The following is a 26,970-nucleotide window of genomic DNA, read 5'->3' as shown; positions in this document are numbered from 1 at the left end:
CTCTTCTGGGGGTCCAGAGAACCCAGCTGGTGGGCTCATGCTGGCAGGGGCAGTGGGCCGGGGGTGTGAGGCCACAAGGACACGGGTGATGGGGCAGGCAGGGCAGGAGGCCTCAGCCACCGCAGAGCAGGGAGGAGGGAGCTGGGCGACCTACATCTCTGCTGTGAATCTGGCTGACTCACCCCTGGACAGTTCCCGCTCTCCCTCCTGGGCGGAATGCAACCTTGGCATCCTGGGAAAGAGATGCTGCAAGAAAGGGCAGGGCAGTGGCCCAGGCAAAAGCCAGAGGGATCGAAACTGCAGCATGAGGGATTTAGGTGGGAGCATGGGAAGGACCGACCTGAGCTAAGCTTTGCGGGGGGAGGGGGGGTGGGGTTTGGGGAGGGGAGGGCTCCCTGGATCCTGTCTCAGGCTTCCTGCATGCCTGACCTCTTAGTGGGTCTCGCACAGTCTGTGACCTCACTGATGTTCAGACCACACTGGGGAAGAACAGTAATCACGTCTATGAATTCTGTTTAATTTGTTCTAATATAAATGACTTTAAATACCATGATACATGGATGCCTCTCACATTTATACCTCCAGTTCAGATCGTCACTCAGCTCCGGGGTCACACGTCCACCTGCCTTCTTAATGCCTCTGCGTGCACATCTAACTGGCATCCCACTCTCAGCACAGCCAAAATGGAATTTTGATCTCCCGTTCCTAAAACATGTTCCTTCCCAGTAAATGGACCCACTCTCCACTGAGAGGCTCAGAGTTTCCTAGGTTCCCCTCTTTCTCTCACTCCACATCCAGTCCATCATTGAGTCCAGGACCCTGTAGTTCCTGCACTTTCTCTGCCCACCCTAATCCACATGCCCATCATTTCTCCCCTCGCTGCCTACCTCCACCTCTTCTCTCCCATAGCAGCTGGGGCTTGGTGAAATGTACATAACGGCATGTAGCTTCCAGGTTTTTGCTACACTCAGAATGCAGTTCAGACCCCCTCTTGACCTGCCAAGCCTGAGGCAACCCACACCCCCACCTCCTCCCACTTCTCTCTCCCCATCACCCCGCAACCCTCCTGTCACACCGGGCTTTCTCCTGTCCCTTGAACAAGTGAAACCTCTTCCTGCCTCAGGGCATTTGTACCTGCTGCTCCCTCTGCCCAAAGATCTCCCTCCCTCCATCTCTGCTTGTTGCTCGGATCTCAGCTTCACCGTGAGTTCCTGAGGGAGACCTCCCTGTCACACAGTCACTCGACGCCTCACCAGTATACCTGAATCCTCAGTACAGCCCTTACTAGCAGGGTTTTCATTTTGATTTTAAGTTTATCATCCAACTTCATCTCAGGAAAATGTAAACTGATGATAGCCAGGAGTTTATCTGCCTTGGTCACTGTTGTGTCTCCAGCAGCTAGACTCGTGCCTGGCACAGAGCGGGTGATCGATAACTATTTGTGAATGAATGAATTATTTAATCCTGATGAGGTTTGTCTGAGAAGGCTTTTTGCCTGGGGTGGAAGTGTGAGCTCATGAATGTGTTTCCTGGACGGGCTCTTGTGTACGAATTGCAAGACTAATTAAACTCATACATATTTGTGGAAATGCAAATATAATTTTATTTACCAATGACTGTAATAAAGGTAAATGCTCCTTACTTAAACAAACAATTCACTTTGGGAATAGAGCTGTAAACAGAAGCAATAAATAAACACTCGTTATTGAGTGCTTACTGTGTATCCACTGAACTTCGGGAGCTAGCTGCTCTGATCTTCCATCCCGGTGCTCACCCACAGGGAGACTCCCCCCTCCCTAGAGAGGGGACCCAACCACAACCAGCACAGTACTCGACCAAGCACATGACTCTCGGGGGGCACGGCCTGGCATCCTGGCTCTGCCACTTCCTCACTCTGTGGCCTGGGAAGTTACTTAAACTCTGTTTCCTTGTCTGCAGAATAGAGAAAGGAACCAAGCCTCCTCCTGGGGAACCGGGAGCGTTAAATGAGATAGCATGTTAGAATGCTTGGTATCATGTTGAGCACATGGTAAATGATAAAGACACGTTAGGTGTTCTTCTCTTGTTATTATGATTATTACCATTATACAAGCCTATTCTAGGTGTTCCTACACGTTCTCATTTAATTGCTACAGTAACCCATGGAGTCGGGGTTGTTATTCCTGATTTATAGGCTGAGAGCTCAGAGCTCAGGGACTAAGATGCTTGTGGTCATCATCCAGCTCTCAAGGATGAAACCTCAAGGCTTCGGACTCCAGCTCCCGTGCTCTCTGCATGACACCACCACTGCCTCCCCTTGTTCTTCGGAAGAACCTGGAGCTAACGAAAGCTAACTATCACACCCCATTTCCATTTTGACCCATGAGTCCTGGCCACAGCCTGACCCACCTCCCCAGAGGCAGGCATCTCCCTGGCCACCACAGGAGCAGGTGAGGGCACACAAGGGTGTCCCCAGTCAGGCCGCTGCTGGTGGGTGAGGGTGGGTTGTGTTTTAATTATGCTTTGGGCACCAGTTTTCCCAGGGTTGGCCTCTCAAGCTGCCTGAGGTTAGCTTCCTCAGGCAGGGGCTGCGGATCCTCCTTCCATGCCTCACACATGGGGCAGCCGAGCGCTGGGTGCATGGTAGGCAAGTAAGAGCTCAGACTATGTGGCAGGGGGCTCCTGGGTGGACCTGGCAGCCAGACCTAAGGAAAATGACCATGACATTCACAGCAGTTATCTTTGCGAGGTGGCAATGGGGGTGTCTTTCTCTTCTTGCTACCTTCCCATCTTGTTTATGTTTTCTATGATGAGTATTGCTCACAGTGGAAAACACTTATAATCAACTTAATATTAAAAAAGCAACCGGTCTTCGCTGGGACCAGAGTGAGAGTCCCTCCAGGTGAGTGAAGGCAGCTACCATGGATCTGGGCCCAGGTGTGCCCAGTTGAGGCCCGGGGGGCAGTCTGTGGGGCTCACAGTGTCACTGCCACATTTTGCCTCGGGGAGCTTGCAGTCTAAGGTGAGGCCAGCCAGACGTGCATGCGCAGCCTGGGCGGCACAGAGCCTCTGAGGCCCTGGGGTGGGAGATTCAGGCTCGAGGGGCCTCAGAGATGGAAGAACGAGGCTGCAGCCATTCCAGGCTTCCTGGAGGAGGCTCACTGTAGCCTCTGCAGAGCAGAAGGCTCTGGTTTGGGGGAAGGAGAAGGGAATGGGGTGCATGGGGTGAGTGGTGGGGGGAGGCTGCCTGATCTCGCAGGGAGGGAGGCCCAAGAGCTAGAGCAGCAAGGCCTGAGGTGTCTGGGTTGGGAGGACTTTTGGCATCTTTTCCTTTTTCATGTGTGATACATCTATGATTTGTTGCAGGCTTATCATGGTGCAGGTGCTGTGCCAAATACTCTGCCTAGATGACCGCATTTCATCCTCAAAATAAACCCATTTAGGCAGTTTGTATATTCTCATTTGCCAGACAAAGAAACTGAGGCTGGCCTAGGAGGTAAAGTGACTTGCCCAAGGTCTCCCAGCTGCTCAGTGGAATAGCTGGGGTTCGACCTCAGCCCTGCCTGTCCCACAGCCCCTGTGCTACCTCCAGAGGCCTCACCTCCCACTGAACACGGTATGGGAAGGCCCAGGAATCTGTGTGAGGTGCTGAGCAGGTGGGAGCAGGATAGCTTGGACCGTGTACGAATCAGTGTGTGCCTGTGTGTGCGCATCTGCGTGTATCTGTGTACAATGCGTATGTGTATGAGTGTAGGTGTGTGCATGTCTCCGTGTGAGTGTACCTGTGTGTGTGTATCTGCATGCAGTGTCTACATGTGCCCATACGTGAGGGTAAGGTAGAAGAGCAGGATCAGGGCCCTCTTCCTATGCGTGGGGACATGTCATTCTGGCAGTTATGACAACAGCCCGAGGAAGGGGTTTTCTGGTGCAAGCACATGGTCCTGGCAGTGTGGGAGGTCATTCCCCAGGGGAGGAAGGCCGAGGGCCAGTGGCCACAAGGGGGGCACAGGAAGCTACAGGATGCTGGGAGGGTGTCCAGCTCTGACGCAGGAGGAAGCCTCAGCATTCTGACAGCTGACCACGAGGCTGGGGAGCCTCCAGAAAGTGGCTCTGGGGACCAGGCATTGATGTGCACAGAGACCTCTGCACTGTTCTCCAACTGCAGGGTCCTTGGACCCCTATTCAGGGAATTCCAAGGCCTTGGGAAAGAGGCCAGGATCTTTATGTCCCACCAGATTCCCGGGGGATTCTGACACAGCGCACCTGGGAGATGCTGGTGAGGCTCTGGGTCTGGCCTCGGCTGCAGGAAGACAAGGCAGGCTTCCTCCGAGGGCTCTGGGTGCCCCCAAGCTGACTGCTGAGGTCTTTCAGGCAAAGCACAAGATGACAACCCTGGGTTTGAGCACAGGGTAGTGCACTTAGGGGCCAGCGTGGTGGCTCTCTTCAGAGAAGTGAAGGAGGTAAGAGCTAAATCTATGCCTGAGACCCCAGGACCATGAGGAGCAGGTAGGACTGGTCTTCTTCCAGCACACTGCCTGGAGCAAAACGAGTTCATGCATGGGTGGGGCTCAGGGAGGGCCTGTCCTTTATGTCTGCACCCCAGGAGCTGGATCAGCCCCCAAATAGCCAGGAGATGAAGCAAAGGTACAGGTCACCTGTAGTAGATGTGTGGGCTGGGCTCAGGGACTCTGTGTCTGGACAGAAGGACCGATCCAGGAGGGCAGTGATGCATTCAGCCAGAGAGCATTTCTCGGGAGCCCCACCCTGGCCCTCCTTTGCACTGTCCTTCCCTCAGGACACACTGCTTCCAAGCGCTGCCTCTGGCCTTGCTGGTCAGGTTTGAGCGCCATCTGCTCCCACCCAGATGGAGGCAGTGGGGAGGGCCGGCTCTCTCTTCGCATAGCTGCTGCCCCCCCCACTCCCTCTCTCTGTCTCTGTCTCTATCTCTGTTTCTGTCTCTGTCTCTGTCTCACACACACACACACACACACACACACGCATGGCCCTGCACTTTCAGTTGTCTCCAAGGGCAGCTGGGTGCTCAAGGCTACCTTCTGGGGAGCCCAGAAACCCCAACCCCCTCTTCTTCCGGTCTCCCAGGGGAATCTGTGGGCAGAATGTGAGAAAATGCCGCAGATGGCCCAGCCGTGCATCCAGGAAAGCAGCGAGGTCTCTGGGGACACAGTTTCACTTAGTGTCCCACTCAATTAGGCTGCCCACAACCACACGTGTGCAGAACCCTTCCTCCCCACAGACTTTCCCACCCTCCTCCTCCACAACCTGGCCAGAGCCCCTCAGAAAGACCCCATCCTCACTCACATTGGCAGAGAGCGGCAGGATCGCCCACCCAGGGAGTTGGACCCATCTTTTCTGCTGTTTTTGACGTGCACTCGGTAGAAACTCTAGTCATAGATGTACACACAATCTGTCACTTAAGAACTGGTCCACCCGAGCCTGTTACAGCCCACATAGGCCTGCAGATGCTCAGCACGTATGAGCACATACGTGCACACGTGTCCTTGCCTGTGGCTCACTGGCTGGGACTGCAGTGTGCTCAAAGGAAGGTGGTGTGTGTGCATGTGCGTACACACACAATACCACATGCACACGCATGCACACACACACACATGCACTGTTCTCACAGCAGCTGCAATGAAGGCTGCAGATGATTCTGGAGCTCTGCTCAGACCCAGAGCTTTAGGATGGGGGCGGGGGTACTCCTCCCATGAGATACCCTTGGTCTGAAGAAAGGGTGGGGCTCACCTGGAAAGCAAATGCCAGTACGAGGGAGTTCTGCGTTCTTGGTGGTACAGTGAGAGAGCCCTATCTGCATCCTCCCTTCTCGTTCCAGAACCAGGGCAGAACACATCGCTCTCCTACACCTGACATGCATATGTGAACCACACGACACCAACACACACACACACACAAGAAACTCACAAGACACAGCCTAAATGCAAAACGCAAGGGGACAACAGGTAACCACAGTATGCCTCTGATGGACCCAGCAAATGCCAGGAGCATAAGCTACACCACGGCCATTCCCAGCCCTCTCTCTGCCGCAGTCCCCAGAGGTGCCCACAAAACTTCACCCCTTACAGCGTCAGCATGGCATGTACATGGGGGAGAGGGCAGAACACATGCGCCAAAACCAACGGCACCCCAAAGCCTACCCAGCACGCGTGGCTCAAGTCTGTGCGTGGCAAAGCGGGCCTGCCCCTCATTCTGGGAAAGCCTCACCTCCCAAATGGTCTGCTCATCCTTTCAGTGGTGCAAGTTTAGTGAACTCATTCCCAGATCCTCAGGATTTTATTCTAAAGAAAAGAAAACCGTAGGTTTCCCGTTCTCTGATGAGCTCCCTGCCATTGCCAACCCCTTTCGGTGTGCGTGTCTGTGCGTGCATGTGTGTCCGTGTGTGCGTGTGTGTGCGTTCTCTTAGGACAGCTGCACAGGGCCACTTTCTCTGCCAAGCCTGAGCCAGGTATAGTCCCGGGGATGACAGGAGCCCTGCAGGCTGGGAGCAGGCTTGGGTGGACACCAGAGGACTTGGTGTGCAGACATGAGCACTCGCTCTGAGCCTCGAAGGTGAGACAGCCTGTAGGCCAGCCTCCGGGACAGACTGGCTATGAACCTGCAACTCTCCTCCCGGTTCCCCTTGCCTTTCCCTGAGGCACCTCTTCTGCTCACAGGCCCGGCCTTACCTAGATGAGACCTGGCCATGGCCGACCTGGGTGGCCCTGGCAAGGCCTGCCCCACATTTCTCCAGAACCTGCCTTTGGTCTTGGTCAGATGAGCAGAATTTTGGCTGGGATCGTGTGGGTTGACGCAGAAGGGAGATTGCAGACTGAGCAATCTCAGCTAACGCCTCTGTTTATTTGTTGATTTCTATTGAGAATTTGGCTGTGGCCTTTATGGGGTTCCTAGGCCACATAGGAGTGAATGAGAGGACTTTTGGCCTCTGGCCTAGGACCCTGTCCCTCCTTTCTCCAAACCAGCAGGTTTTACTTCTCCTGCTAGCGATATGTAGCTAATTGTGTCTTTGTTTAGTTAAGCCTTATTACGGAGTGGTGTGTGACTGTGCAGGTCTGTGAGATGTGTGTATGTTCATGTGTGTATCTCTGTGTGCATGTGTGTGTGTCAGTATGTTTCTGTGTGTATGTATCTGTGAAATCTTGTGCACGTGTTGGTATTAGCTGTATTTTTGAGAGGTTGTATACTTATGTATATGAGTATCGCTCTGAATGTCCATATTTGAGTGTGTTCCTATGTGTGTCTGAGTGTGTATTTAGTTGTGAATGTGTCTATATGTGTGTGTAGATGTGTATCTGTATGAGGGTGTGTCAGTTATCTCTGACATGTCTACATGCTTGCATGAGTGTGTGTGTGTGTGTGTGTGTTCGGAGCCATGGAAGGCAGTGAGGAAGCTTTAAGAAAACATTAGCCTGTAATGTCACATGGCTTCAGTTTCCCCATCTATAAAAGGAAGGGGATGCAAGAGATGATCTTTATTTACATCTGTAAAGGGAGCTGCAATCATAGAAATGTGGTGGGCTTGAAAACACGACGAATTTGGGAGCAAATTCTGTCTTCGCGTCTCCCTAGCGCGTAACCTGGGTCGAGTTACTGCCCTCAGAGCTTCCGTTCCCTTGGCATTCAAAGGGGCACACTGACATCTCTGTCGCAGTTTTGTCACGAGGATTTGATGAGATAAAATAAGCGAGAGCCCTGGGTGTGTGTCATGTAGTAGGCGCTTGGTCAATACTCCCTCCCGTCCATCCTTGAGCCCTGATGTCATCCTGTCGTCCTATTTCCAAGACAGCAGGATGGTGAGAGCTTCCTGTGGTCTGATGGGGGTGCTGGCACTTAACACATGACAATGACCCCAGAGATTTTAACTTTTTCACCACATTTTCCCTCATCTCAGCTCATTCCATCCACACGATGACCCTAAGAGGTGGGATGAGCTGGTGTCACTGCAGTGATTTAAGAGAGGAGGAAGCTGAGACTTGGAGTGAGGCAGCAGAGCGGGGCAGAGATGCAGGTGTCCAGCTCCTGGATGCAGGGCATCCGTGGGGCACCCGCCACGTCTGCAGCCGGCAGGGTCTGGAGCACTGAACCCCGTCTGCTTCCAGGGGCCCCTGGGAGGACAGAGGCCTCTCTTGAACCATCAGGCCCAAATCGGAGGAGCCTGCCCATGACCCCCAGACGCACACAGACCATCCTCTGAATAGATCCGGGGAATAGCCCTGTGCACAGAAATTGCAGGTCTGACTTCGTGAAGGGTGGCTGGTCATTCCCAGAGCCAGCTCTGATCTGCCTGCAAGAAGCGGATTTCTCTTCCCCCCAAAAGCCGATGGAGTGGACACCCAAAGCCAGATTCCTTAGCCTCGTCACCCACCTTACTTACGAGATTTGACTCTAAGTGACGTTTGCTGGTTTCTGAAATCAAGACCACCATAGAGCAGCGTGGCCTGCCTCCCAGGAGAGTAGGGGAGAAGACAGTCTCAGGCTACTGAACGAGGCCAGCCTTTCAAGGCGACGTCTCAGAAGGGGGTACACTCCATTTCACATTTGACTTTGGGCAGGTTTGTGGGGGAAGAGCCTCAAACAAATCATTTCTTAAATTATGCTTGCCTTTGGGCCAGGGGCTGCGCAGCAGGCCGGGCCTCGGAGACCTGCCTAGCTGGTCAGAGACCTGCCAGCCAGGCTTCTGCCCCCCATCGGTTTGCTTTTGCCCCCTTCCCTGGCTTGCCAGCCCGGTTCTGAGCCTAAGCTGCTCTGCTGTATCCTGGCAGGATTTGACCAGATTGTAATTTTCCTTCATGAGCCCTTTTCCATTTTTCTTTATGTAAAAGGTATCAACTATAGCTGGTGGCAATAGGGATAAAAAGTGGTAATATAAAATAAAGCACTTTACAGATTAAAATACTATATAAATGGAAGGCCTACTGTAATAGAAATGAAATATATAATTTAGCATCTATGATATAGTACGTAATATGCGTGGTTTGACTTTAAATGCCCAAAACACCTCAGTGCCTAGGTTACATAGCTACAGTGTAACATACGACTTAATTTGGTATATAATGTGTTTTATAGTATGTACTGTGATCCATAGGATTACATAATATCTTATGACATATCATACTCCTATAGCACAGAGGGAAGTAGCCTCAGAATCATTTGACATTAGGCTATTTTGGCATTTGAGACACCAGCCCCAGATTTGTGACTTTAACCGCTAGAGCCGGGAGGGAGAAAATGAAAAATAGGAAGGGGGAAGAAATCTCCATGGACCAGCAATGGGGCCCAGTGGGCCGGGGGGGTCCCTGGGAAGGCAGAAACTCCAGGAATAGGTCTGGGGAAAGGCAGTAGCAGGGAGAGGGCCCTCTCGGGAGGAGGTGGGAGAGTCTCGCTTGGCGGTGATTGTCCCCACTATTTATGAAGCCAGATGAGGAGCTATAGGGCTTGCGGTGGCCCCCGTGTCTGCTGATTAGCTGGAGATTATATTGATGATGTAATAAAAATTCACTTTGTCTATTAAGTGTCACCAGAACAATCAGGAGAGATTAGATAAAAATCAGAGGAAATGAATAACATACGGGAGGAGGAAAGCCATGAGCCTCACTCTCTGCCATGGTCCCCCTCTGTCTCCCTTTTCCCTGCCTCCAATGGGGCATGAATGAAGATGCCTCCACCCCAGCACCCAGGCAAAGCTAGCTAGAAACATCCCCGAGCTGGGCTGCTGTCAGGGAGAGTATCGCACTCAGACATGACACTGGTTTAAGTTTACGGACCATGTTTAATATTTGATTAGACCTTTGGCAAGGCGGCCTCCTGCTGGGGGAGGAGCAGGGTGATGAGCCCTTCAGCCGCCTGGGTCCCCCTGGCCCTGCAGTACCGGAGGAGGAATCCTGCGTTCCTGGCGATGCAGCTTTAGGCCAGGCAGACCCGTGCCCTTACGAGTGGCCAGGGGCCTCCCAGCCTCACAGTGACCCCCTCTAGCCTGACCTGTGCCCAGATCCCCCCATTAAAGATGTTTCTTATGGCTACAGCCCAGGCTCTAAAAGGTCCTTGTACGAGGCACATGTCACCAGAGATGGTAACACATTAATGTCCATTAGCCGCCAGGGACACATCTGCCCAGTTTGATTTGTCAGATCAGCAGGGGGCAGGACTTTGAAAGGATAGGAAAAGGAGGTCACTCTGGGTTGAGGGCCATTGTCCCAGGAACGCGGGGAGGCCTGGGAGTGCTGGGGCTTGGGGTACGTGGCCTGGGGGTAGCCGAGGGGAGAGTAGAGGAGGCTGCCATGCCCTGCCAGGAGCGTAGTGGAGCAGTTACTCCAGCTCCATGACCGAGCCTGGGTCTGCTCTCCCTCTGAGACCCCCCTGAGGTCAGGAAGATGCCAGGAGTCAAGGTCTGTGGAAGGCCTAAAGAGGAGAGTTTGCCTCCCCTAAAAAATTGGCTACAACACTGCTGTTTGGGGCCCCAGAGGTCACCTCATTATTCCTACTCCTCTGGGCTGGCTTTCTCTCCTGGTGATGGAGAAACCCTCATTGTTCCCTCACAAACTGGGCTGCCCAGGAGCCCTAGCACCCTTGCTCACACCGGGAGCAGTTCTTCCTGGGATCTATCAAGATGCCTCCAACTGCAAGGCCATTGTCACCCCAGGAAGCACTGTTCCCTGGTTTCCTCCCCACTGCCCGGCTGCCCCCAGCCGTCCCTGAGCTGGGGGTGGGCACAGAGGAAGGGTGGAGGGCATGGGAAGATTTTAACCTCCAGAACCTCTTAGTTTATCTCTGGGACATTCAGCTGAGTGAGCCTGTGGGGACAATCTGGATGCCCGCCTTGGTGACAGGGAACCTGGCCACAGGTTTAAATATTCCATGAGTAATTTCTCAGCCCGAGTGGGCTGCAGATGGGACAGCTGAAGGACACTGCAGCCCCAAAGCTGGTGAGGCCAGCCCTTGCAGGTCCTGTGTGTGTCACTCACTTCCTGGGACAGAACTGTAACCTCTTCATCTAGTCCTGACCTCCACCGCTTCTCCCTCAGTCAGACTGGTGGTGGGTCCCGATTTATTCAAAGTGAGAAAGTCCTTTGTCCACTAGCCTGAGAAGGAGACTTCACTGCAGTGGGACAGAACCGAAATATAATGACGAGACGAAACAAAGCAATGGGGCCCATCAGCAATCCAGCCTCCCAGCTCTGTCTCATTTCTGTGTACCAGCCTTAGCTTCTGCCAGCCCTTACTACCTGGGTGCCCAGGGCCAAGCTCCCCTGGGCAGGAAGCCTGTACTCCCATCTTATTACTTCTTTTTGGGGGGTTCTCTCATTCCTCATACAGGGCCTATGCGCTGGGTACCTCTATATTTGTGGGTTTGCTGCCCTCTGTCCCATCCAGTTATTTGGTCGTGGTGGTGAGGGTGTGTCCCCGCCCTCCAAGGGGAGAGCTTGACTTCCAGAGCCCCTGAGTTGTACACGAATCTGTGCCTCCTTGAGGGAGGACTGTATCTGCCCCATGGGACCCAGGGCTTCCCCGTGCGGGGCGCGGTGTGTCCCCCCCCACCAGACTAGAACGCCTTATATGCTCTCCACTTTGCAGAAGCCTGCCTCTGCCCCATGAGGGGACGTTTGGGGGTGTCGCAGAGACCAACTGCAGTTGGTTCGATGACGTCCCTGCTCTTGCCTCAGCAGGCTTCTTCTCTTGCCTCGGCTGGCCTCGGGGACCCTGTCGTCCCTGCTACGTGGCCACTGCTGTGGGCCAGACTTTTAAGCATCGGCTCAGCTGAGACAGTTCAGAATGTTCAGAGTTAATGAATGCTTTGCAGAGAAACTTGAGAAACTAGGGAGAAACAAACTAGGGCCTTGGCTACAGTGTGAGGGGCAGACAGGGGTTTCACGCCAAAGGGACAGGAGTCTAGCTGCCCCCTGGCTCCAGCTCCTTGGGTGTGGCCTGGGGCCCTGCTCCTGCATGCTCCCCTCCCCTCTCTGCTGTCCGTCACTGCAACCACATCTGCCAAGTGCCATTCATTGAAGCCTAAGGGCATGCTCTCCCCCGCACTGAGACACTGCCCTGTAATTCCTGCTCCCGTCCTCTCTCTAGGGACACACTCAGCTGCCCTGTCCTGGGCCTCACCCTTTCCTTCTCATTCCAGTGGATTTTCAAACTTGTTCAACACAGTGGCAACAGGATTGACTCTAAAATAAACAGTTTAGGGGCGCCTGGGTGGCTCGGTCGGTTAAGTGTCCAACTCGTGATTTCGGCTTAGGTCATGACCTCATGGGTCCTGAAATCGGGCGCCCCCTTGGGCTCTGCGCTTGGTGGGAAGTCTGCTTGAAGATTCTCTCCCTCTGCCCCTCCCCCACTCTCTAAAATAAACAAATAAATCTTAAAAAAAATAAAATAAATCTAACAGTTTACTTATTGAGATAATTAAGATGAGCATAAGGAAGGTCTTATTTTTCCACAAAAAGACTTTTTAAAATCGGGACAAAAATGAAGCGTGGACATAAGTCAGTACCTCTGTGCTTTTCTCCCTAAGTCTCATGACCAATGTGACTGAGGTCCCAGCCTCTGTTGGACCTGGCGGCCCGTGTGCCATTGACCCCTAGGTGATCGGTCCTCCACCCAGATCTGTTTCATCAGGCACAGGGTTGAGTGTGCATGCCTGTGTGTGTGTGTGTGTGTGTGTCCTGTGGGGGGCATTTGCAAAAGTTGAGGGATATAGCAGTTTGGATTTAGACTCCTTACAAGTCCTGAGTATGGAAAAGATTCTGGTGCCCAATAATATGGAATTAAGAATAAAACCCAGGGCGCCTGGGTGGCTCAGTTGGTTAAAACGACTGCCTTCGGCTCAGGTCATGATCCTGGAGTCCCAGGATCGAGTCCTGCGTCGGGCTCCCTGCTCAGCGGGGGGTCTGCTTCTCCCTCTGACCCTCCCCCCTCTCATGTGCTCTCTCTCTCTCTCATTCTCTCTCTCAAATAAATAAATAAAATCTTTAAAAAAAAAAAAAGAATAAAACCCATGTTGAGGGGCACCTGGGTGGCTCAGTCATTAAGCGTCTGCCTTAGGCTCAGGTCATGATCCCAGGGTCTTGGGATCGAGCCCGCATCGGGCTCCCTGCTCCTCAGGAAGCCTACTTCTTCCTCTCCCACTCCTCCTGCTTGTGTTCTCTCTCTCACTGTCTCTCTCTGTCAAATAAATAACTTTTTGTAAAAATTTAAAAAAGAATAAAACCCATGTTGAACTGTAAACTAATCGTTCATTTTGGAAATGGAACAAAACTCACATTCCCATTGAAACTACAGTACTTTCTGGATTTTCTGATTCTCCTCTCTTCCTTCGTGTGACTCGGGCCCAGTGAGGGGTCTGGCCCAGGGTCCCGGGCCTCCCCCTGGAGCAGAGGGCTCCCATGCGTAGGAGGAGTGGCCCACCGGCACCCTGTGAGGTGTAAGGAGAGGGGCGAGGGAGAGGTCCACTCTGCCGCTCCTCCAGGGCAAGCCGGGCAGCCTCAGGAGCGGCGCCTGGCTCGGCAGGGGCCCTGCACTGGAGAGCAGCAAGTTCTCCCTCTCACCGTCAGATGGCAGGCGACCGCTGGTGGACAGGGGCACGCACAGTAGGTAGGGGAAGGGTCTAGAGGAGGGGCCTGGCTTCTGGGCTCTTGGCTGTTCTCCTAGAGTTCCTTAGACCCAGGTCTTGGGTCCAGGAGGGGGCACGGGGCGCTGTGGATGGAGGACGACCTTGGCGCCAGGACCCATCCTCCTCACGGGCCCGCAGTGGATGCGCTGAGTCTGGGCTGGTTTGTGAGCAAGTCCAGACACCTGAGAGCTGTTCTGGGTTGTCTGGGGGCTGTGCCTCTGCTAGGAAGTCTGGGCCACTAGCACTGGGGAGGGAGCACGGAGTCTGGCCAAGGCGCTTGGTTGGAGGGCTGAGTGTAAGCACGCGTGGGCAGAACTCTGAGTGTGTCTGCAGCCGGGGGGAGGGGAGACAGGTCAGAGGAGGATAGATGTGGCCTATTGGCTGAAGCCCAAATGCTCCCTCTGGGAAGGGGCGCATCCAGCCCTCAGAACCTTGATTTCCCATTCCAGCCATGGGCACCACTTCCTCACCCTCCTTTAAGGTTGAAGTTCTCTCCCTTGCACTTTCAAGGTCCATCTCCTATTGTCCGTCACCGACCACGGGACCTGGCCTCTACGGCAGCCTCCCTTCTGGCTGCCTCCACAGGCTCTGGAAACAGAGGAGGAATGATCCAAAGGCTTAGGGGGCTTTCCCTGCCAGCCCTGTTCCCTTTCTTCTGAGGAGCCCCCAGCCACTGGGATTCTCTCCTTTCCTCTCCTCCCTTCCAGATACTGCCCAGGGCTGCCAAGGATGGTCAGGAACATCCTGAGCTGGGGCTCTGGCAGGCAAGGGAATGAGGGGTCAGGGGCATGCCTGAAGGGAATTCCAAGGCCAAGGATACAATGGCCTTCCCTTTCCTTCCTCCTCACCATGACAGGAGGTGAGCCTCAGTGAGCAAAGACTTTCCAAAGTCCAGAATATTCCTGACCCCACCAGACTCTGAGCCCCTGGCTCTGCTGGTCCCAAGAACCCAAACATGGGGACTGATTTGATTGGGTGCCTTTCTTCCTGGGACCTCTAAGTTGAGGAGTACACACTGGCATCTCCCTGGGCCAGTATCCCACCACATAACTGGGGATATTGCTTCAGGCTCATGACACCCCCTAGGAGATGGACCACTTCACACAGCGGGTGCAAGGATGCTCTCTGTGCCTCATCCGGTGAGACAAAGCCAAGCCAAGTATTGATTTGACAGAAAGATATGGATATGTTGGGTGGATAATGGTTAGGGGATCCTATTTCCTTCTTTTCCTGTTCAGAGAACACCTCTCCTCTGCCTCACCCCGCTGGAAAGCAGAGGCCGGATGAGGGAGAGTGTTCTCATCGGTCACCCAGGGATGCCTCTATTCCCCCTGGGCTCCTTCCAGGAGTTCAAGACCATGAAGCCTCTGGGACTAAGGTCCCCCTCTCCCACCATGGCAAGCACTACCAACATCGTCGCCTCTCCGTATATTCTTAGAACCAGTCAATATGATTAATTTTACATGGGTATAATTTCCTGCTGCTGCCCTGGAGCCCTCCCAGCCTCACCCATCAGCAGCGACATGATACATTTTCTGGTTATATTGGTCAACCAAGATATTGATATTGTTAATAATGGATATCTATATGCTGACCTTTGTCCACACAACTGAATCACTCTGGGCTGGCTGTCACATTTCTTTAAGAGCTATTGATAAGCCCATTACTGGAAGGGCATGAACAGTCTTAGGTGTGCGCTTTTCACTCACCTTCAAGCATCTCCTGTGAGAATCTACCCTTGTTAGAGGAGTTGCTGTGGGTACGGCAGTGTGTGCAAGACAAAGTCTGCATGCAGGGGCTCATGTGGGGAGTGTATGAATGTGTGCGTGCACATGTGTATGTGAGTATGCACGTGAGTGTGCGTATGAACGTGTGTGTATGAGTCTGTCTTGCACACCGGCCCTTTTAGAGCTGATCAAATAGTCAATTAGAGCATTATAGGGAGGTAGCAGAATCAGAGAGTTCCTACAAATACACTGTGATGTAGTGTTTGATCTTTGGATGCCTCTCGTCTCCTAGGACTTGCGCAGGAGGCTTGGCTTTATAAGGATATTACCAGGTTGATGCCTTGTTCTCTCAATGTACCTGCCAGGCCAGCGGCAACACTTGCTGGCAGCAGGCTGGCCAGAACCAGGCATAGGGAGGTGTGCTGAAGGCCATGCTGCAGGCTTGACTCTGGGGGCATGCTGCTTCCAGCCTCAGTCTCTTTATCTGGGCAGTGGCAGCAATGGATCGGGCTCCACTTTCTTAAGGGCAGAGAGAGGAGTTTGACTCAGCCCGGCTTCTCCACCCTCTACATCTGAAACTCCTGATCAGAGGAATGCTTGACACACTTGGTTATTTATCGCATGCCGCGGGTGTGGCCCATTACCTATTAGAAGGGTTTCTGGGGTAGAATGCACGCTTTGTGTGCTCCTGTGTGTCAGGACGGGCACACAGATCTCATTGCGGCGTCTCTCTGTGGTTGCTGTTATTCCTACCTGCATGGACAGGGGTGTCAGGGACAGTACCTCTATCAAGTCAGGCGACAGGGATCTGTTCCTGTTTGCACCCAGATGCGCTCGCTTGTCAGGGGAGCCCCTCACTTGCCCCTGTAAAGGGAAGCCAGCTAGCTAGAGAAATCTTTTGGATCCTCAGACATAGCATATGAATAAACCAGACATGGATTAATTAGGTGTGACTGCATCATTAAATTAGAATAATGAACAAACAGCCACGTATGGCATTCAGATTTGCCTAGAACGACTCCAAGGGTGGCTTTCAAGTAAGTCACCTGACAGTTTGTAGGTTTGGGGGACTCTGGAGAGTGAGGTTCCCATCCTATCTTGAGAAGTGAATTATTTAGGCACCACCTACCCCAGGCAAGGATAATCCTCCAACGGGCGCCCGGACTCCACAATCGAATCAAACAATGGCTTGGTTCGATACAGTATCATCCATGCACGCTTCAGCTGAGAGCATTTCTCAGAGTGAAATATGACAGTGACACAGGTGCTCCGGAGACAGGAGGGAGAAGTTAAGAGGTGTGAGCAGCGGATGTGAAATGCATTGATCCCTTAATACTTATGTGGATGTGCACACCGTCGCTTGTGCACGTGTGTGTGCGCACACAGACACACATACACACCTTCTGCATTTCGGTGAGTTCTTTTTTCCTCTATCGACACTCCCCATTTCAGCCAGAGAGACTCAAAGGTGAAACTAGTCTCAGTTGTGTAATTTTAGAAATAGCTGCAGAATGGCAGCCCCCTGCCCTCTGCAGACAGCACCCCTCGAAATCCCTGTCCTAGGACAGGGAGGCTGTGCAGCAGGAACCATTTATCTTTAACAAAGAGGAAGAAGCCAACAGCTTGAGAGCGAAGAAAATGGGAAAGAGACTCACTTGCCTCACTGGAGAGCCGGGGGATAGCCTAATGCACGGGGCGCTTTGTTAGTAAGATCTGTTAAGTATCTAGAAACCTTTGATCTGGAGCCGCTTTTAACAAAGGTGATAATTAATTAAAGCAGAGTGTATTGCAATAAAGTAACATTGTGGTCAGTTTATGCGCTGTCCACAGCCGGCCTTCGGAAGTCTCTGTCAATTAAACTCTTGTTGGAGGCCAGCTCATTATCAATTTTTTTCCCTGAGCTTTGATCAATATTTTTGGCTGTTCTGTCCTCACAGAACCAGAACTACGTCTGTCTCCATGAGGGCACCCATTTATTTACATCTTGCAGATGGCCACGTAGGATTTGTTCCTGAGCTGAGCTGCTGGGAATCGCTCTGTTTGAGAGCGTCGGTCAGCTCATGCTGGAGGGGAGATGCAAGGGAGGATAAGAGAAACCAAATATGGAGCAAGTAGAGGGGGAGAAGGCCTGTGAGCATATGGTCCCGAAAACATCCCCTTCTACTTCCAAAGGGATTTGGAAAAGAGGACAGTGACCCTGGGGTTTTCCACCTGGCTTCCAAGTTGGTTCCTGCGGGCAACGCTGAGGCTGAGGCTTTACACCCATCCAGGGGCCACTGGGACCAGGATGCATGGCAACAAGGAAGCCCTCAGGGCAAGCACAACAACTCTGGACATTCCTCTGTCATCATTGTCTTATCCTCATCATTGTCTTTTTGTCCTGGCATTTCTAACTGCACCCTACATTGCCAAGTGGAATGTGGATCTTTCTCTTTAGGCCCCACCTTGCGATTTTTGAGGGTGTCTTAATGGCAAAGAGGAGAAGGAAAAGGGAGAGATGAAGGCTGATGATAAAAGGGTTACAACTAAGTTGGGGGCTCTGTTCCCCTGCCCTAGGTTATTTGGCTAAGATTAGATGCTTTTTGTGATTCTTGGAGAGTCTGTGAATTTAAAAAGGCAAAGGTAGAGGGGATGAATGTGCATCTCTTGTGGAGAGACCAAAAGGAGGGCATCTTTTGTGGAGAGACCAAAAAGAGGGTCCCTACCACTCCCTCCTTGCATGGAGGGAAAATGCAGCACTCTGCTTGGAGGGGCTAGCTTGACTGACTTGGTCAAATCCTCTGTGTGTGTGTGTGTGTGTGTGTGTAAACACCACAAGAGAAAAGTAGGGCTGGGATGCCAAGGGGCAGCGGGTAGGGTAAGAAATGCAGTGGGTGGCGGGAATTATCTCTGCAGAGAGCCGGGTTCTGCGGCTGGCCACTCAGCTCCCAGATGGAAGGTCATTTCTAAAATGAGTCAATAGGTGAGCCAGAGCAGGCAAGCATCTGAAGGGTGATGAGTGGGGGGAGATGGAACCCTTTTTTAAACCTGGACTTTTGTGTGGAGATATCAGGCAGATACACAAGAGCACATCTCCACACTGGAACTTAGATCATTGACAAATCCAAGCTATGAGTTCTGAGGTGAAGCACCGACGTAATCACAAGGACAGCGTCATCCTCCCCACATTCTCTCCTTTTCTCCATCAACCATCTCCCTAGTCATGCATACTGCCTCACAAGATGAAAACTACCCCTAACATCATTCCAGGGCCATTTGCTTTTATCATCTCTTCCCTGGATGCACAAACACACATACAAACAGAAGTTCACACACACACGCTTACACCAACACCCACACAGGCTGTGGCATCGTCCCTCCCCCAGCCCTCCAGGACCCGCAGACACATACAGATTTTCACACTCTCTAGCGCTTCTCTCTGCATGTCACATGGGATTTCCCTTCCAAGTTCAGAAACGCTGCGTTTCAGCTGCTGTCACCCAGCACTCCCAGCTTCCGGCTGGCATTTGGGCCCTACAACTTTCAGTTTCCCTTTTGCTCTGCCTACGATTTGGGGCCTCATTTTCCGTTACATTTCCTTCTCTTCTGCAGCCTGCCTACTCCAAATCCCCTTCAAAGACATCTTTCCTGGGTCAGGTTGGAAACAGACCACCTTCGGATGACATGTGAGCTGTGTAGTGTTTTCCCCAAAACCATCCGAGGGGAGTGAGACCAGCTCTTTCCTCAGTGAAGGTTGTGGTGTCTTGGGTATCTTCTCAGGCATCACTTAGAAGCCCCTCTCCCACCCTGGTCTATGAATTATAATAATGAGGATGATCATAGTAACAACAGTGAGAGTGACGGCCATGCTCAAGTCCCTGGAGTGTGGCGTGGTCACTGGGCAGCCAAAGTGCCCCCTGGAAACCAGCTCTTCGAAAGCACTCTGACAACTTTACAATATGCCTGCATTATGGGGCACATATCTATGGCATACATTTTTGTAATCGTGTTCCTTTGGGTTGGTTTTTTTTTTTTTTTTCCAAGCTGCGACTTTACTTAAGAAAAGCCTTTCTTTTTGTTTTATTTTGTTTTGTGTTTGAGAAGCCACAAACATCCAGCCAACTGGAGTAGGTGGAGAGAGTGAAAGTATGCCAAGGGGGTTCTTTGAACCCAATCTAGAATTCCCATTAAAGCTGAGGGGGGAAAAGAGTGTTAACATCTCCCTGTTGAATTGCAGTGAAATCTAGGCCAGCCCTGGTTCCCATATGTGTGGGATGCGCTTAGTCATGCTTGCACATGGATGCATAGACGGCACATGTGCATATTAATTTATCTGTGTGTTGATTCCAAGGGAGTCTCTTTAAAAGATAAATGAAATTATGTACAAGCAGCAAATAACCACCGGTCTCTTCCATAAATCAATTATTTCCCAGTGATTTTTTTCTTTGCTCCTAAATAGAATACTTACAAACATCTGGGGTTTGGAGTTTTTCTACGGGGGCTGTGGCTTTGGTTTTTACATTAGTTTTGTAATGACCACCAGCACTTATTTTCTCCGGTGAAATTTGTAATTTTTTAAATGTTATTCTTACCTCATTTTTCATATCTCTTTCTCACAAGTCAAATCTTTCATTTTAAAAACTGTAGGTGTGTGCCCCACCATTCTACCAGTGTCTTTCCCTGGACAGATTGAAGTTTTATTTTTCAAAGTAAATTTTTTTTAAAGTTCATCTTTAATTGAGCTGATGCCCATGCTGATACTTCCAGCTTCACTGTCTCTTAGACTCATCTGAAATCAAATAGAGCCTCACTGGCTTTAATTCACCTATCTAAGGAAATAAAAACAAAACCAAGGAGCCCTCTCGGCTAAAGTCAAGCAGTGGAAACTCGATGTTCTGAGAATTGCTACATCTTAAATGAAAATATGAGACACGATTTTATGAAGATGGTCAAGAATCACCAAAACAACCATAACACTTGCCATTTCCCTTTCTCCCAGCTGCACCTCAAACCCAGGGGCTTCAGGCACTTCTTACTCAGGTACCATTGAAATGAGAGGTTGTGTATCTGGTGATGAGTCTATTTTCAAATGACATACTCTCCGGAGTTCAACCCACACAAGGTTCCATTACTCTGTGCCCACCCTCCCTCTGGATGTAGTGTGGAAGTATAAGGGGCAAAAGTCCCTGCAGCTGTGGCTCCTGGGTTGGGAGCACTCTGGGGCTGCCAGTAGACTCGATTTTCCTCCATGCAGTGGGGGAAGATCTCAGTGCAGAGTGGTTACCCAGGCACAGATCTGTTCTGACTGGTTAACAAGAGGGACTGTGATATGGGCTTGACTGTTTAGATTTAAATGCATCGCAGGCTCCGGGAACGAGCACACATCAGTAGTAAAGGCTGTTTAAACCTTTGGGGACAGCCCTATGTTTAGATTACATTAATTCATAAATATCATCCACTTAAATTGGACTTAAATGACTTCAAAGATAATGCATTATAATATGGCTATCCAGAGAGCACTAGTCTTTATGTCTCCCAGTAACTCAGTCTTTGCTGCCTCCTATCCTGCTAGACAAGACCAAAGTTATGAATGGATTGCTGGCTTGTTCATGTGTGATCCACGGACTGTGTATGTGTGTGTGTTAGCAGGCATGGGTATGCGTATGTATGTATTTTCAGTCACTGCTTCTGTTTGTTCTCCAGGAAATAAAAAGAAGAAAAGAGAAATAAATGTAAAGTGAGAGAAGGAAAGAATTAGACTAGTGGGTGACCTCTTCCTTTCCCCAAGGGAGAAAAATTCTATACGAAGGGGAAAAATTGGTCCTCAGCTCACTTCTGTTGCTACCTAGAGTTTGCCTCTCTCCTCTTTAATCAATAGTACAATATCTTTCTCTTTGGAACCTGGAAAAAACAATCTTTCTCAAAGTGCTTCTAATGGGGCGAGAAAAGAAGACTCTGAGTTAGCCCAGAGAGTTTGCATTAAACTGGGTTTTCCTCTTTAGGTGTTATTTCTTTGAATTGTAATTCTGGGCTTTTTTTCTTCCTTTCTCTCTCTGCGTAGCACCCAGATCTCCCCCAGCCCCTGCCCAAGTGCTTTCTGGTCTCCAGGGGGTGAATTTACCTTTACAATAATTACCCCAGTCCACAACTGCTATTTGCTGCCTCCCCAGCCCAACAGCCCTTCTCTGCAACGGCTGGGTTTGCTCCACAACACCCACCCACTCCCTCCTCCACAGACTCCCAATTTGACTGGAGTAATTGCCTTTTAAGGTTCACTCTACGCATGGCAGGTATTCCATTAACCCTTAGAACTCCTTCCTTCTTTAGTTACCTGAAATGGCAGGTGGCCAACAAATGGATACCCACCTGAAATCTCATGCATTTAATTTAATTTTTACTTATTTTTCTCTTCTTTTCTCTTCTTCTCTTTCTTTCTTCCTTTTTTCTTTCTTTCTTTCTTTTTTTTTTGCCAATAACATGCAGATGCCATCCACACTGGAGGTCAATATCCTGTCATGTCTCTCAATTTTATCCCAGAATGATTCACTAGAAGTCAGAAATTCAAGAAGGGGAACGAAAGAGCCACAAACATGCCCTGAAACCAGGCTTAACAAAGGCATGTTTCTATCCCTAGCTTCATGTTGTCAATTTAGAGTTGGGGAAAATTTAGAAGCCAAATGCAGCCCTCATTCTTCAAGCCTCATCATGCTTTCTGACTTAAAAGTAATTAATCACCAATGGCAAGCAAGTAATTTTTTAAGGTGGCCGGAGGCTTATTTTATCAGGATTAGCTAATAAATCAGGCTGTATCTCTGAAAGAGGAGTTCAAACTCTTCTAGGACTGAATAAACCAGACCTTAGAGATTGTCTCATTTATTCAGCTCTCCTGGAGCTCCCAGGCACTGTTAGAGACATTGTGGCCCAACCTTGCCTATAAAAATCCGAGGGATAGAGAGGCAGGAAGTTTCATAGGGAAAAATATATATGCTCAGGCTCTGAAGGGTGAGCTGCGACAACGAGACACCCAGCATGCCGGAGCCAATGGGCCTGCCTGCGACTGACTGAGCCAGTTTAGGGGAAGAATTATTTAGAAAATGAAGTTTTGCTTGTTCTAGGAATCCTGGCCAGATATGTGATTGTATATATATGATACATATGAAATAACTATAATATAACCTTCTCTAGCTTCCTGATGCAAATGATGATAATTCTACTTCTTTGCTGTAATACAGGGGAGTCCAAATAACATCAAAAACATAGTGATGATACCAGCAAGGGATTATGAGAAGAAACCAAGGAATATTGTTAAAGTTTATCTTCATTTGAAATAAAGAAGTAAATAAAGTGCTCCAAACCCAGATCTCTTAAGAAGCTCAGCTCTCCACAACTGTCTTTTGCCTCTGGTGGGTTCTGATTTTTTTTTTTAACTTTAAAATCTTAAATCACCACAAGAACTGATCATTAAGATAGGCAAAAGATTTCCCTATTTATGCTTTTTAAATTTTCATTATTACTATTTTAAATCTGGGGACATATTAGAATGACAAAGGTTTGATACAAACCTTGATTAGCTTCCAGGGAGCTTGATTGGAAAGGGAAAAACTACAAAGATATGGTTGACTTGAGAGGGAGGGGGGAAAAAAGGAAACAAATGTTATTTCAAAGACTGCCTCCCCATTTCACCTTTCCAGGCTCTCTTCTGATCAGACAGACATTTTCTCCATATTGGAGAAAGGTTGGTTTGTCTCTCCATTACAGCCCCCACCCTCACCCCACCCCAACAAACCCAGTATATTTCCATTCTGCTGTGTTTCTGTGCTACTCAACATGCCATTAACTTTAAGATTTACTCCTCAGCAGGCAAGCTGGAAGATGCTAAAGCCAATAAAAACTGCTCTCTGGGACTCCAACTATGAAGAGTTTGGAGCTCTGCTTAGTATTCGGATGAAGGGAGGGCTGGAGGAGGGAGGGAGGTTGTGATAGTGAAAACCACTGCTGCTTAGAGAGCCAGACAGCTCTGTGCTCTGCACCTAATGTGCCGGAGGATCAGCTCTGTTCATAGCCCATTTGTGGCCAAGGATGAGGCTGCTCTCTCTGTGTGGGTGGGTGTGCGTGTGCGTGTGTGTGTTTTCATCTTTAAAACCACCAGCTCTAACACAGGATCTTCAGTGGCTCTCCACACTACTGTTTATTAAAAACGGAACGTCCATACACATCCCTTACAACTTCCTTAGCCTGGTGCTCCTTCCCTGCTTGACGATCAATCTCTCTCAGAAAGCATTTAACTTGCCCACACAGCTCCAGCCCGGATTAATCCCCACTGCACATCCTATACATTACTGTTAGGGAGCGGAGCACTGGGCTAATTTCGTCACCCACCAGCCACCCACACACATTCTACAACTGAACACGTTTGGGGATCTGCCTTAAAGATAATAAAACAAGGAGAAAACAGGCAGGCTGCAGACAATTCTCATGACCACTTTCCTAAAAAGTTGCTGGGTTTTAATTCTTTGATTATTCTGTCTCCCCCTCCCCCAAGCACTCACTAGCGATGATTGCTTCGAGGGAGAGCAATAATGGACTATAAACCTCTCTGCATGGTGAGTTTGGGATAATTTAGGCTACACCCTTCAAAATGCATATCTTGCACACACAGATTTTTTCCCCCCAAAGCTCCGCTTTCCTGAGAAGGGGATCATTCAGGCTTCCCCGACCCCCCACTCCACCCAGGGGATGGCTGGTTCCTTGCTAAATCTTGCCTTAGGTTTTGTCCCTCCTTCCTTCAAACATCAAACACCCCCTCCCCCACCACAACCGGATTATTGAGGCACATAGCTCGACAGGGAGAGTTTACTGTTAAATTGATAGCAAAATAAAAATATCTGCCCGAATTTGTCACCTCTCTTCTTTTTAGACGGCTGCGCTCCTGCTACTCTGGCCAGGAGCGGAGAAGGAGGAGACCATCTCCTCTTAATATTTTCAGCACCACGGCGATGGACAGCACCCTCGGTCCCTGGCCCGCTGAACGCCCGCCAGTCTGCTCAGCGTCCCAGGCTTGGCCAGTGCAGCTGTCCCCGTCCCAATCTTTCAAGTCGCTGCACCCAAAAATCCAAGCCCCGTTTCCCCTCGATCCTCTCTCTGTTTCTTTCCATATTCTGCTTCCGTTGCTCTCCCCACCGCACCGCTTCTATCAGCTCCTCGCCCAAAACCCAGCCTTGCCCCAGCGAACAGCTCCCCACGCACCCCAGTCCTGGTCTCTGCTGCCCGAGCGCCTCCCTCCTCGGCGTCCGCCCGAGGCTCCCTCTCGCGCAGTCTCCCGCTTGTCCGTCGCCGGCCGGCCGGCCCGCCCGCTCCTTCTCCCCGGCAAAGTTGGGAGGGAAAGGTGCACTCACCTTTGTGCATGCCTGTGAACCTGTCCTTCAGAACCGTAAGCTCGTAGATCTTGCCGAACTCCTCGAAGAGGGGCTTGAGGTCCTTCTCATCCAGGTTGCGGGGGATCTGCCCAATGAACAGCTTGATGGCATCGTGGTCCTTCATGGGAATGGTCGACGGGTTCCCCGGGCTGTGGCTTAATCCGTTCATGTGCCCGGCGCTGCCCGGGCTGCTGCCGAGCCCGTTGGTACTGAGGCTCGCGTTGTCAGCCTGTCCGTTTGCTAACGTGGCCATCTTTATATACATAGAGAAAATCTTCTTTCCTTTTATTCTTTCTCGCTCGCACTCTCTCGCTCTTCTCCCTCGCAAGCTCGCTCGCGCTCACACACGCACACGCATACACACACTCGGGTTCTCTCCCCCTCGGTTTCTCTACACCTCGCTCTCCTCTCGCTCTCTGCTCTCTCTCTTTCTCCTCTCTTCTCTCGCTCGCTCGCGCTCGCGCTCTCTCTCTCCTCTCCCCGCTCTCTCTCTCCCTCCCTCTCTCCTCTCTCTCTCCCTCTCTTTCTCTCTCTCTCTTTTTCTGTCTGATCTGATTTTTTCTTTTTCCCTTTTCTTTTCTTTTTTTCGTTTTCTTTTCTTTCTTTTCTTTTTTCCTTTTTTCTTTCTTTTTCTTCTTCTTCTTCTTCTTCTTCTTCTTCTTTTTTTTTTTTTTTACGTTGAACAGACAGGATCTCTGTCCTTTCCGTTTAAACAGGCTGGACCGGTTCAAGTTCCCAGTCAGACCAGGGGTGGGGGCGGCGAGTGAGCGCGCGCAGAGGAGGGGGGCACGGGGCCCGGAGAGGGCGAGACGGGGGGGGGGCTCCCGCGCGGCGGCGGGCGGCGGCCGGGAGCAGGACGGCGTGGGGCGGCGCCGGCCCCGCCGCGCCTCCCCCGTCGGCGGCCCCGGCGAGCGGCGGTGGTACAGTCCGAGACAGCCCCCGGCTATAAATAGCGCCAGGCGCATGGCTCTTCGGGAGGCGCTGAGATTCCGGGCCCGGCGGCCGCGGGGAGCGGGTGCCCGTTAGGAACGGGGCTGCTGGCCTCCTCTTTGCCTTTTGGGGGTTCTTTTTGTAATAGCAGCAGGTGCAACTTTTTTGTATTTTTAAAACATTGATTTTCATTTTCGTGTGGGTATGTAGGGGGGGGCGTTATCCACCGAGCTGCGCTCTATTAGGGCGCCAGGCGGGCGAAGCAAAGGCAGGGATGGCGGGCGGGGCGGCGGCGAAGGCGGCGGCGGAGGTGGAATGGGCGCTTTTTTTCTCCCATCTGGTTCCCTTTATTTATTTATTTATTTATTTATTTATTTATTTATTTATTTAGACTAGAAAAAGCGAGTCGGCTTGGAGGGAGTCCGCCCAGCGATCCGAGTGCGCATTGATCAGTGTCGAGAGAAAAAAAGCTACATAAATATATATTATGTGGATAAATCTATAGACAAGAGCTCTCTCGCGCGCGCTCTCTTTCTCTCCGTGTCTCTCTGCTTTTTTCCTCCTCGAATCCCCAACCTGCCAGAGCAGCCCCAAATCTTCGCCTTCCCGCACGGCATCTACCGCCACCCGAGCCACCTGGGAGGTCGGGGCTGGGGAGCAGTTGGGCCTCGGTGGGGGGACGGGGCGTAGAGATTCGGGGCCCGACCCTCGTCCCAGCCCGCCTGGAAGGCTGGAGGTGGGTGTTTCCGTCCCGGCCGGCCTCCCCCGCCCCGAAGCGCGGCGGCTGGTCCGGCAAGCGGCTGGCGGGAGGAAGGTAGGAGCCGGGCGCCTCGGCCCGCTCGCCCGCCGTGGAAGGAGGCAGGCTCTGGGTGCCGTGCCGGGTCGGTGAGCCAGCGCGAAGGACCGGCTTAATTTTGCCCTCGTCTGCTTTACTGGTTCAAATTGAAATTTTTTTTCTTAACCCACCATCAAAGAAATAAAGCCCCCGAGTCGCTATCCGGGCTGCGACCGGACCCGGACTCGCGCGGCGTGCGCTGCCCCCGCGGGTTTCGTTGGCAGCGCCTCCCTCTCCACAAGTGCGAGGCTGGGAGTCGCGTCTGCGGGCTGGAGCCGGGGGTCCGGCCGCCCAGCCCGACTTTGCCGGGTTCCCCACCGGGCCCGCCAGGGTCAGAACCTCGGCTGCGCGGGAGAGGGAGTGGCCGGCGCGGGAGCCGGGTCCAAGCAGCCCCGCCTCTGGGGGCGAATGCTGGTGGTGAACTTGGGTTGGGAGAGCAGATTTTCATTTTAATGATATTTA

The 26,970-nt window shown here is 51.4% G+C and overlaps 1 protein-coding gene across 46 annotated transcripts in view; it reads right to left on the bottom strand.

The window, feature by feature from the left end:
* CELF4 (CUGBP Elav-like family member 4) overlaps positions 1-25,315 on the bottom strand; it is a 293,404-nt gene extending 268,089 nt beyond the window's left edge. For 14 of the 46 annotated variants that reach the window (XM_081801368.1, XM_081801358.1, XM_081801360.1 and 11 more), the window contains exon 1: positions 24,723-25,311. In XM_081801368.1, the coding sequence (XP_081657494.1) occupies positions 24,723-25,008 (286 nt within the window). In that variant the 5' untranslated portion in view covers positions 25,009-25,311. Of the gene's footprint in view, positions 1-24,722 lie in introns of all 46 variants that reach the window. The other 32 variants (XM_081801347.1, XM_081801337.1, XM_081801370.1 and 29 more) reach the window with 5 other exon arrangements.
* Positions 25,316-26,970: the final 1,655 nt, after the last annotated feature.

Source organism: Leptonychotes weddellii, chromosome 13 (genome assembly GCF_054177405.1).
Source record: "Leptonychotes weddellii isolate Sample4059 chromosome 13, ASM5417740v2, whole genome shotgun sequence".
Lineage (NCBI taxonomy): Eukaryota > Metazoa > Chordata > Mammalia > Carnivora > Phocidae > Leptonychotes > Leptonychotes weddellii.
This window is presented reverse-complemented; position numbering and strand designations above follow the sequence as displayed.